Here is a 12,152-nt window from a genome sequence, read left to right on the forward strand (position 1 = left end):
TACTGTTAATTTTACACAGTGGGAACATTGCCCAGCGCCTGCACTAGGCAGTTCAGGAACTTTTCTGAAAAAGTATACTTATTTCACTGACTTTAACCAGTCCAATCCCGAGTCCTTTTATTTTAAGTTTATAAAAATGCCAATGTCCAAGGTTAGACTTACCGATACTAAATTGTTGTATTCGAGGGCCTTCCTTGATCAATTAGTTATTGGAGGCTACGATGTATGGAAGGAAACAATAGACCTTAAATCAGTCTGGGGTTCAAGAGCCTGGCAGGTACAAGGCATAGAGGCTTTGCACCGTGCATGTCTCATCCCGAACCACATGTTGTTTTTGAATGAAACTATTTCCCAGACCACATGCTTTGGATTGGCTACTTCTAAAAAATTCAACACCCCTACAATCCCGGATTTGGAGGAATATGATGGTTGGAGTAATTTTACTCAGTTGTCCATTAGAGAATTGCAGGCCCTACTCCTTAATTCTTCCTTTAACATTTCCAGTTTGGATCCAAAAGGTTGGCTGCTTTGGCACCGTGGTGCTGATTCTTGCCAGCATCGATTCTTAGGTTTATCTGACGGTTTTAAAACTGTTAGGTCTGATCCCCGTTTTGACTTAGTCCACACTGTCACAACTTATTCTGTAGGCAAATTGTGTCAAAATTGGCTGAAACATTCTACTTTACCTGCAGTTAAAAGTCACCTTTCTAAACTGAATGCAGACGTGGATTTAAATGATTTCATTAAAGGCCCGGCTAGTGGCAGGTCAAAAAGGTGGATATATGCAGTTTACAATGAAATTTGGAAAACATCACAGATTGAGGCTGCTACACGCCTTAGGGCTATTGATCAGGCAAATCTTGAGAAAGTGCTTGCTGTGGTTGATAATAGTATTAACGTGCTTTCATCCCGAATTTACACTTTAGATAATATTGTGTCATCCGTTGTGGATATTGTGCATGATGAAGTGTCAGTTTTATACCATGGTCAGAATCAGTTACGGTCAATCATGCAGTTTGCATGGACCCTTCAGACTCTGAAAAATAATAAGGTTCCCTGGACGTACATGAACGTTTCTTCACTCTTTGCCCCGTTTAATTTGACTGACAAACAACGCTTGCTTTCAATGCGTGATGCTACCTTTAGTATGTTACATATTGAGAGGTTAGAATCTTTGCCTTTTTCCGTGGCAGAGGCCACTGCTGCAACGTGGCTTATCCACGGTTTAATAACGCTGCCTTTTGCTTTATATAAATTTTCAAATTGTATGAGATATGTACCAATTGGTCGTTATGAACCATTGGGTAGTGGTTTCCTTCATGAAGTCTGGTCCCTTCCATATACATACAGGTGTTTCAAAGATGGTCAAGAAGTTTATCTGAATGGGGAGGAGTGTACTGAGACACCAGATCATTCATTGATGTGTAGACACATACAATTACACGGTTCGTGCAACCAACACCGACCGAATTTGGCTTGTGTTTTGCAAGGCACACCGGTTCCTGCTATCATCCCCACATTTACCTTATTAGGAAATGGTAGTTATTTACTTTTAAATAATGAAGACTGTTGCGGGTTAATAAAGGGTGTACCTTTTATTGTAACAGTAAGTGAACGTGTTATTTGCTGCAGAAATGTTCTGTATCCACCCACACATGAACATAGGGAGTCCTCCATCTGGCCACAGATACCAACCTTGAGAGCAGATTTCAGCGGCATGGCAAGAATAAGGGCTCTTTTGTCCCAGAAGGAGGTGGCCTTGAGTTCGGCTCGTGAAACTTTCGTTCTTCACATAGCGAACACCCGTACAGAGGTTCAGGCCCTTTTAAATACTGATTTGCCTTTACATTTCAGTGAGATGATTCGTACTATCTTTAACGCGTCCTCCACAAAGGGCCTGGCACATTTTTTTAAAACAGTTAGCAGTAGTCTCGTGACTTCCTTTGAAACGATTTTTGGAGTCATCCCTGCTTTCTTTCATTCTATTTTTTCATCTTTGTTTGGTGGATTCCCAGTTTTACTTGCATTAGCAGCGGGCGCTCTAGTGGTTTTCTGTATCTTTAAATATGGATGTCCTTCCTGTACAAGGCACCGCCCGGCAGCTGCTGACGCTGTTCCGCAATTGCATGCTTGAATATTATGGCACGCTGCCGTTAGCGATATTGAGCACGGCATATGGATTATCTTTTCGATTCTCCTATTTCACCTGTGTCCAGCCTGTATTTCACTGCCTGACCTGTGATTTCGATTGGGCCATTGATTTGTGTCTCTGCGGACCGGTTTCTCCTGACGTCAATTTTAATCAGCTGATGAGTCCTATCATTACTCACGAGTTGGTTTGTCCTGGCGAAAGGATTATGGCCTTAGCAGTTATGCATGGACTAATTGGTCCCTGGAATATACTGGCGGCAGCACAGGATTTCTTGGAACTGGGCTTTCTTGAAAACCCACCGAGCTGTCCTCTGATGGTGATAGAGGATCCGGTGCTGGGAGAACACGTATGTTCTTTTCCACTTTTGAATTGGATGGCTGAACTGTTTTCGGATGAAGACGGTGATTTCCTGTTGGAGGCTGTTGCTGCTTATTTTGCATACACAGTTCTGTCCTAGACACTTCCGTATATTGACATGCTGAAGTACTAGCATATCATTGACATTAATTGACTTATCTGTCAAGTTTTTTATTATTCCCTTGCCTATTGGCTTGAGCCACTATAGACTTTTTGGCTATTTTTTAGCATTACATTTTATTACAAATTTTGCAATTTTTTTAATGTCTAGTTTGAGAACCATGCTCATATAATGTTGCACTCTGCTCTCATGAGATGGCACTTCTGTTATCTTATTTAGTCCGTTCCCGGATCATGGGGGGGTGTCATGTAGCTACTGAATATCTTTATACCGTGTTAAGTTAGCATAGGCTCATTAGAGGTTTAAACGCCATTTTTCCTTTTTGCAACTTCTGCACACGACACTTAATTGTTGATTTAGCTTTCGCCCTAGTAGTTCGTTGTGGTTTACATGAGAATAATATGTTATTACTCTGATATCAGCTTTGCTTAATAAAATATGTCTGTACAGAGAGTGCTGAAGTTTCAGGAACAACACGATACAGATTTGTTATGAGGTCTGATCTTCACGTCTTCATAGACATAACATAAGTGCAGCTTCTGCCAACTTTAGGCTTGAGGCTGGTTTTATATTGCTTTGCTCGAGGCACACTACACACTTGATGCGGTTCACATGAAGAGAGAGCTGGTGTATGCTGATGTGATTCCTTCATGCTAGGACACTAAGGTATGGGCCCGCCCTAATACAACCCAAAGAGACCTTCTTAGCTAATAATATAATGTGTGTGTTAGGGAGGGTGAGATATAAGTGTTGTTAACTCTTATTCATTTACAGCATGTTATCATGCTGTCACCGTTCGCTGTTTATGTACTAGTAACTATGCTGGTAACTTTGCTATTGATAATATGTTCACTTGTATTATCTAAGATACTGCGCCTGAGAAGACGGCATTAGTAAATAAACATTTCAAATGCACATGTGTTCGTCTTTACTCCATGTTCTGGTTTGTAATGATAGTATAACGAAAGAGTGTTCATTAGTTCCACGTATCCTGAGGTACTGTAAGTTCATGTTCTGGTTTGTCTAAACATTGGGAGTTTGTTATGACCAATGAGACACTGTAGCTAGCTCGGTAAGGGGTTTGTTGGGTACTTAGGTGAGTTTTGGGTCACCCTAATTCTCCGAGGTTCCAATCCTCTGTGCACAGTTCTGTGTGAGAACAGAAACCCTGCGACAGCTCCTTGAGGCTGTCCTCAATGACCTCAGTAGTACCTGACCCACCTCTGTGGTCTCTAGGTACTGAAAGGCTTATTTTTGGATTCAGGGCCATTGGGGCCCTTCTCTCCCCATGAAGTATGTGGGGGCGGGGATGGTGGATAAGCATCCTCATCACCTCCTTCTTTTTCCTCATCTGATTGATCTTCACCATTTTCAGATGCGTGGTCCTTAGCATACCCAGCCAACAGCTCCTGGAGCTGTGATTTGGTGGGATGGGATCCCATGATTATGTTTTTAATTTTGCATAGGGACTTTACCTTCTTATTTATTCATTTATTTAAAAAGTTGTATATAGCGCTGGCTAGACCCGAAGGTATCAGAGCGCTTTACATGCGATAGGACATTGGATAGGACATTTTTTACATAGTTACATCTGTTATAGTTACAGTTAACAGTAAATGGTAGGGAGAAAAAACGAGAGAATAATAAGATATTAGAGCACAGCATAACCAAGACACACGTCATAGGAGTGGTGGAGGGTAGAGGAGAAAAGGTAAACAGGAGAGAGGAAAGCATATAGGGTCAGGTAGATCAGAAGGGGGAAGGTACTCAGGGGGAACAAGGCCGTAGAAGTATTTGAAGAGAAGAGACGGATAGAGCCGTTAAGAACAGTGAAAAACAATGTCCGATGTCCAGCTGGGTAGGTGACGGCCAATGGGGTGCACCAGAGCCTGACTCTGCTTTAGCTGCATAGGACAGCTCCACCTGGCAGCGGCCAAGGATACTTCAGTCTCCGCGGTAAGTACACACAAATATAGTTACAACCCGTGGGACATCGTCGTAGTTCCATAGAGAGGCATCAGTCCCGGTGTAGTTGGGAGGCGCCAACTGCCTCGTCCTCCATCCCACTGCTGGATCGCTGGACGTAGGGACCTGGGATCGCTGAGTAGCCCTGGCTCGGGTGCCATCTTAGGTCAGGCACTGCTTCCAGACCTCAGCCCAGATAAGGATTTCGGCATCACAAAGTCCGGGGGTAGCCACATTGAAAAAGGAGGGGGGGGGGCTCTAGGAAGCCAAGCATGAGATTCAGTCCCAGCCCCCTATCACCCTTTGGACAGTTACTTCCTTGCTTATCTGATCCACGATTCTTGAAAGACAAGTGACTGTAAGGTGTGAGGTCAAGCACCTCAACCTCAACAGGGGGGCATATGCCTCACCCTGGTTGGCTGGGTCCCCGCATCTGCAAGATGGCGGGGACAGAGTTGTGCTTCACCTCGATTCCCCCACCGGAGGGTTTGAGTTGGCAGGGGTGGGCACACCTCTCTTCCTCACTTGTTTTTCCGCCGGTTCTACCACCCAAAGTGGGGGTCAGAAGCAGTGGGGACCAGTTGCTGAAAACATCAAGTGGCCCGGGGAAACTCCCAAAGGTGGCAAGCCTTTGAAGCTTCCCATTCGTGGACACAGTCCATCCTGGGGGAGGAGGCTTAGCACCTCGTCCCAGGATGTGCATTGTTTCAGGGCCCCGAGAGCAGCAGGCTCTTGACCCAGGGGTTCAGAAACCTGTCTGGAGGTGGCAGCTGACAGTAGTGGTAGGCCGTTTTTCAGGGGGCATCTCTAAGATACCCTCTGTGTGCATTTTCCATTAAATCCCACACTGGCATTGGTGTGGGTTTAATGTGCTGAAACGTTTGATACCAAACTCCTCATTTTTCAGTGTAGCCATTATGTGGGGTTCGTAATGACTAACTCCCAGAACCATATACTCCTAAAGGCAGCACTGCACTTACAATGTCTAAGAATGGACTTTGACACTGTAGGGGTACAGGGCTCATGCACCTGTACCCTCACCACTGGAATAGTGCACCCAGCTAGACGGGTGACTTATCTATGCCAGGGCAGTGGGTTGTAGGCATGGCACACAGGGATGTATCCCATGTCGACTCTAAACTTTGTTCTGCACCAAGACACGCAGCCTGCAAAGGCAATATGCAAGTGTAAAGGTACAGGACCTCTAAGGATGGTACAATAAGTGCTGCAGCCCTTAGAGGCCTTCTTCCCTGGTCACAATGCCCTGGGTACATGTGGTACCATTTACCAGGGGCTGACCTGTGGCCAGAGATGCCAATTGGGTTTTGTCCTCAATGCAGTTTTAGGGAGAGAACATTGGCCCTGGGTGCCTGCTTGTCAGGAGCCCAGGGCATACTCAGTCAAAGTACATCAGCAGTTCAGTAAAAAGTGGGGGCAACCATGCAGAAAGAGGGCACTTTCTCACAGGTGTAAAAAAATATATTATTCCGGAGGGAAAACATTCTTTAAAAAAGAGAGGTGTAAAAAGCTCCTGGTGTTCTGATATCCTTCTCTCAGTCTGAAAAAAAAGAACTGACTGAGTGAGACAACAGTCAGCACAGTGACTAATGGGAAGTGGAAGCCCCCGGCTTCTTAAAGAGCCAGCAGTCTAATTTTAATCATTTACTAGCAGCCCGTCCCGACGTTGTCCGGGTATGAATTGCTGCCGGCCAGTAGTATATTGTTTTGTAGGATTTCGTTTTGATAGCATTTCTTATCTGTGACAGGCCTGTAAAACGCTCATATTCACAGTGCACTGCTGATGCACTTAAGAGGGCACGTTCAGTAGTGTGTGAACACGAGTTTCCCTACTTTATTTTTCCTTGCAATATTATATATCGCGAGAACTCGATAACATGGCATGAGCACAATTTACATTACAGAAGAACACATTTATTTGTGGTAGGCACGGGGAGACAAAGCGATTTGCCTGGAATCACAGGATGTTGAGCTGATGCCGAGATTCGAATTTCTAGAACTTGTGGCGGGTGGTGTGTCTAAAAGTGTATGTCGGTGCTGGCCATCAATGAGAGAGACCTGTGCATTTTTCAAATGGGTGGTGAAAAAAATATGAGTATGGTGCGGAGATGTGGGCCGCCGTGCTACCAATGTACTTACCGGGGGAGGGGGTCGGGGGAGGGTAAACTCCTATTATTCCGCAACTTTCTTTCCGCATACCATCACTCCGCATACTTTCATTACGAAAGTACCATGACTCCGCAATGCCATTATAACGCATGGCATTACATTTGATATGCTTTTACCACGCATACATTTACAACGAAATTCGTTGTAAATGCATGAATGGTAAAAGCATGTTTTTTTTATGTTTGGATAAGGTAAGTATGGGTATAGGGGTATATGTTTTGGGGTACTGAGGTATATGTTTTGAGGTGTTTGGGTACTTTAAGGGTTCAGATATAGTTTTGGGTTATGGGGGTACAGGGGTAGTTTTAGGGTTTAGGGCTAGGTTTGGGTTTTGGGGTATAGGGGTATTTTTAGGGTTCAGAGGTAGGTTTGGGTTTTGGGGTACAGGGGTATTTTTAGGGTTCAGGGCTATGTTTGGGTTTTGGGGTACAGGGATATTTTAGGGTTCAGGGGTAGGTTTGGGTTTTGGGATACAGGGTTATTTTTAGGGTTCAGGGCTAGGTTTGGGGTACAGGGGTATTTTTAGGGTTCTGGGGTAGGTTTGGGTTTTGGGGTACAGGGGTATTTTAATGGTTCAGGGCTAGGTTTGGGTTTTGGGGTACAGGGGTATTTTAGGGTTCAGGGGTGGTTTTGGGGTACAGTGGTATTTTAGGGGTCAGGTCTAGGTCTAGGTTTGGGTTTTGGGGTACAGGAGTATTTTTAGGGTTAAGGGGTAGGTTTGGGTTTTGAGGTACAGGGGTATTTATAGGGTTCAGGGCTAGGTTTGGGTTTTGGTGTACAGGGGTATTTTTAGGGTTTAGGGATAGGTTCGGGTTTTGGGGTACAGGGTATATTTATAGGGTTAAGATGGGTTAGTGTTTAAGGGTGTTGGGGTATTTTAAGGAATACGGGTGGGTTATGATTATGGGGTGCAGGGGTATTTAAAGGGAGCAGGGTGGGATTAGCACACGATATGAGACATGGCATGAAGGGCGGAACGTACCACACGCCCCCAGCGTTTGTCACGCCCCCAGCACACGCCCACAGCACAACGCAGACACGCCCACAAGGGACTAGTTTGCTGCCACGGTTCTTTTACCTTTGAAATGTATATGGTGGGCGTCTGCAGAGCCTATGTCCTTCTGCTGCAACTGCCCTTTCCAACGCTGTATTGGGTGTTGTTATTGGTGCTGTGGTTCCTGAGATTACCCGCCTCAAAGGTTTGGGCTCTCTCTTTATTATATCAATATATATATATACTAGCAGCCCGTCCCGACCTTGTCCGGGAGCAATCGGGCTTCCCCGACCCCCGCCCGCCCCGACATTGAGCAGCAGCCCGGCCCCCTGCCCGCCCCGACATTGTCAAGCAGCCCGGGCCCGCCCGACCCCCGCCTGCCCCGACCCCCGCCTGCCCCGACCCCTGCCTCAGCCGCCGCTCCTCCCCCGCGCTCATCATTTCACCGCTCCGCCGCTCCTCCCGCCTGTCCGCCGGTCCTCACCGCCATTCCGCCGTTCGTCGCCCCTCCTCCCCCGCGCCATGTCCGCCGCTCCTCCCCGCGCTCCTGACATCAGCACACAGGTCGCGGCCGGTGCTACTTGGAAGGGACTACTTTTTTTTTTAATGTTAATTTTTTAAATAATGCATATTTTTATACTTTATATAGCCTATGTCCATCTGCACACCCTGACGATTACAATTATGTATCGGGTGTGTGGATTGGCGCTGTGGTTCCCGAGTTTACCCACCTCAAAGGTGCAAAGTTCTTCCTTTATAATAGTAGTATAGATATAGATAAAGAGAGCCTATCTGGCTGCACATTTTCTCCAGTGATAGACAGATTATGCCTACTTTTTTATTTCAAATTCTGCAACGTTGTTTACCGGAACAATTTTCACCATACAATAGTCTACATGTCAGAAGAAATCTTGCCTTGTATAGACTTTTCTGAAGGGCTCTACATCTCATGGACATATAACTGTAACAGTTAACTGTATGGACAAATATTAGGTTTGATATTTTTGCGGTCCACAAACATAACTGGAAATTATTCAAACATTTGCAACTTTAGTGAAAATTCCTACAATGCAGAACCAGGACAACAAAAGTGAGTAACCGGTTTCACAAGTTTTAGCTCACAGTACCATTACAGAGACCAATCATATGAACCAAGGGCCCATTTTAAAGGGACACAAGTCACCGTAACGTAATAGTGAGAATGTGCTTTATAAAATGCTTTAAACCTCTGTTTTTCTTCCTTTCGATGCATTAAATAACACATTACAGTTGTCAAGAGTAATAGTAACCAGCCTTTTTAATGCCTCATCAAAGAAGTACTGCTTGATCCCCTGTGGCATATCTAGGCATATCCACACCATATTGGGTTACTGAGAGAGTTAATAGACAAAAAATCATAGTTTACCCTTAAACACTGGTGATTAATGTAAAGCTGTTCTTGTTTCTGCATCCAGGTTCTCTATGATCACTATCGGCTACAGGACGTACTGGAGAAATCTGATCTGGCGCTTGGAGCAGTGAAAGATTTATTTGGTGATGCTCCTAGAAGGCGCACAGGTAAGACTTCCCCAATATTTTTTTAATATCCTTGTATGAATGTTAAGCATGCCCTCCGTTGTTGTCTTTGCCATTGCTGAACAAAAATCATGGTCAATCCAATTTAGTGCATTGAAAGCTGTATGTTGCAGGTTTTATTTACTTTTATTCGACCAACAAAAGAAGTACAAAGAAATCATCTACATCAGCGTGCAGGCATCCGTGGCAGGTGCCATGAAGCACGGGATCAATATACTCTTTTGTTTTAATCAACACTCCTCTCAATGTGGTTCTTGCCGTTGGTGTAACCAAAAATATCTTAAAAGCAAGGTCAAGCGTAATTGTTGAGTAGTAGAAATTACTTTTAGGGTCTTCCACTATTCTGCATTGAAACTGCAATATTGTGGTAGTGTGTCAAAACTGATCCCATTGAAATAGTACTAGTTGGTTGTGCCAATGTTTTGGGAAATCCTAATGAACACTGTCTTTGACTCCATTGTTCTCTTACTACTTTCCGATATGCCCAATATTTTGGGTTCTTTTGTTTGGTAATAAAGATTTGATAACCAGTCAGACTCCTAAGAATCAACCATTATAATGATATTGCAAGCTTTGATCACAGCCTCAGTATCATAATGTGTACAAGTAACTCTGTATATGGATCGTAACCTATCACCATTCACCAACGAGGTTGCTTGGGTAGTATTTTCCAATGCATAATGGATTTCTTTTTTAAACAAATTTTCATTGAGTTTTAATTTGGGAAATGGTAAAGCGTTAAGATACTTAGTATACTACATATAAATAGAACATTCTGGCACCTCACTCCACATATGGGATAAGTCAACACACAATATCTGTATATTCCAATGAATAATGGATCGTAAAGAATTCAATATATCTAGGTCACATATTGCTAACAACCCTATGTCCACCAAAACCACATTTGACTATATATGGACTTCCGCTACTGAAATATTAATCAAGTTCATGTCTGTAAGGTGACCAATAGGTTCTTTGCAAGGAGCCATGGAAGTGCAGTACTTTGTTTGGCTATACATAAATGTTTGCAGTAATTCCGACACACAGTACCTCCTGTGAACTCTTGCAATCAGAACCAACACACAACGCATCAGTGAATAATCATACTTTAGTTGCAATTAACAGCTTCTTGTACACATCCAACTAATACTCACCAGAATGACCTATACCCTTTGCAGTATCTTAACTGCATCACTTTGTGCTAGACATTCCAAGCCAGTTTTTGACAAGCAGCATTTTCCCCAGTGCCTTTCAGTCAACAGAAGGCCTAAATCCGAATTGCCTTTGATCCAGACTAAAGAGCTGGGATAAGAAGTGCCTTGGTTGGATATACCTCACTGTGGGTCATATACCAAAGCAGTGCACATCCACTAGATTTTCAAAACAAATTTATGGCGGGGAACCAGAAAGGGACCGGAGACTAGATCTGGGTAAGTAGGGTTTTATTTTAGTTAAGGTCTTTTTGTATCGGGAGGTTAGTCTTTCCCTTTGGAATCCGGCGGGATCCGTGTTGGCGATGGTTCAGGATGACTGCTGTCTGTCAATAGGGCTCAAGCTTCTTCCTCTTAGCTCTTCGAGGTCCGGGTACAGTTCCTCGTCTAGTTCCTCCCACGGGCCGTCCCACCGGGTAAAAGAGAGAGAGATCAACTGTCAGGAACTTCGATCTCTTTTATGGCGCCCAAGGGATACCAGGGTAGTGCAGGGACACCAGGGCAAAGTGCTTTACAAACACTGGACTAGTGATCACTCGTGAGGTAGGAACAGGTGAGGGGGGGCTTTTTATACTAGGAGTGGGAAGGAAATGAGACTTTATATCAGGGTAGGTGCGCAAGCGGTGTTCAGGGAGCTGAGGACCTCCGTATACCGACCCACCCCGCAAACCGCTGCCATACCTGCTGCAGCCACACTCCTCCCTCTGGAGTGTGGCACGGCGGTCCGCCAAACCGTTGGCCTCCTGGCTTGCTGACTTCGTCTTTGTAGTTTCTCACGTTGCTGGAAACTCCGTCCGTCCCGTCTTCTCTCTGCACGCCGCCTCTGAAGTCCCCGAGGGTGTCGTCACACGCCAGATGCTGATTTTCCGGACCTTTATCCAATCCGGTGCTTACGGCATCATCAGGGGGCAGAGCGTCGTTCTCCAGGCTTCCCCAGTTAAAGGTGCCGTCCTCCTCAGTCTCCGTCCACGGGTTGCTTTCTTCTTCATTCCAATTGCTCTGGCAGTGATTTAAAGAGGGAGGGGAAGCAAGATCAGCGGTCCACCAGTCCGTGCAGAGAGATTCCCCTTCTACCTGACCAGGCACCCTGTTACATACCTCCCCCCCCTGGTTTCTGCCGATTGAGAAGAATGGAGTTCCTAGAAAGGTAATCTGCATTACCTTTTTCTGTACCCTTCCTATGTTTGATGACAAAAGAAAAAGGCTGTAGGAAGAGGAACCATCGGAGTACTCGTGGGTTCTGTGATTTAGTCCTATACATCCACTGCAGTGGGGAATGGTCAGTGTACAAGACAAAGGGTTTTCCTTCAAGGTAGTACCTTAATTTGTCTACCGACCATCGTATTGCCAGGCATTCTTTCTCTATAGTATGGTACTTGCATTCCCTGGGATGTAACTTTCGGCTGATGTATAAGACCGGATGTTCCAACCCATCCTCACCTATCTGGGACAACACGGCTCCTAGCCCTGTGTTGGATGCATCTGTGGCTAAGGAAAAGGGTTTGTCAAAATCAGGGGGAATCAACACTGGATTAGTTGTTATGGCTCTTTTTAGGTCCTGAAAAGCCTGTTTAGCTTCTTCTGGTG

General features: G+C 44.9%; 1 protein-coding gene across 7 annotated transcripts in view; it reads left to right on the forward strand.

The window, feature by feature from the left end:
* Positions 1–12,152, forward strand: part of SPICE1 (spindle and centriole associated protein 1) — a 591,766-nt gene that overhangs the window by 163,350 nt on the left and 416,264 nt on the right. For all 7 annotated transcript variants that reach the window (XR_013599733.1, XM_078656677.1, XM_078656679.1 and 4 more), the window contains one exon: positions 9,231–9,333. Coding sequence is in view for 6 of the 7 variants with exons in the window: in XM_078656677.1 (XP_078512803.1) it covers positions 9,231–9,333 (103 nt within the window). In the remaining variant the exon portion in view is untranslated. The remainder of the gene's footprint in view (positions 1–9,230; positions 9,334–12,152) is intronic.

The sequence above is a fragment of the Lissotriton helveticus genome, chromosome 8 (assembly GCF_964261635.1).
Source record: "Lissotriton helveticus chromosome 8, aLisHel1.1, whole genome shotgun sequence".
Taxonomy (NCBI): Eukaryota; Metazoa; Chordata; class Amphibia; order Caudata; family Salamandridae; genus Lissotriton; species Lissotriton helveticus.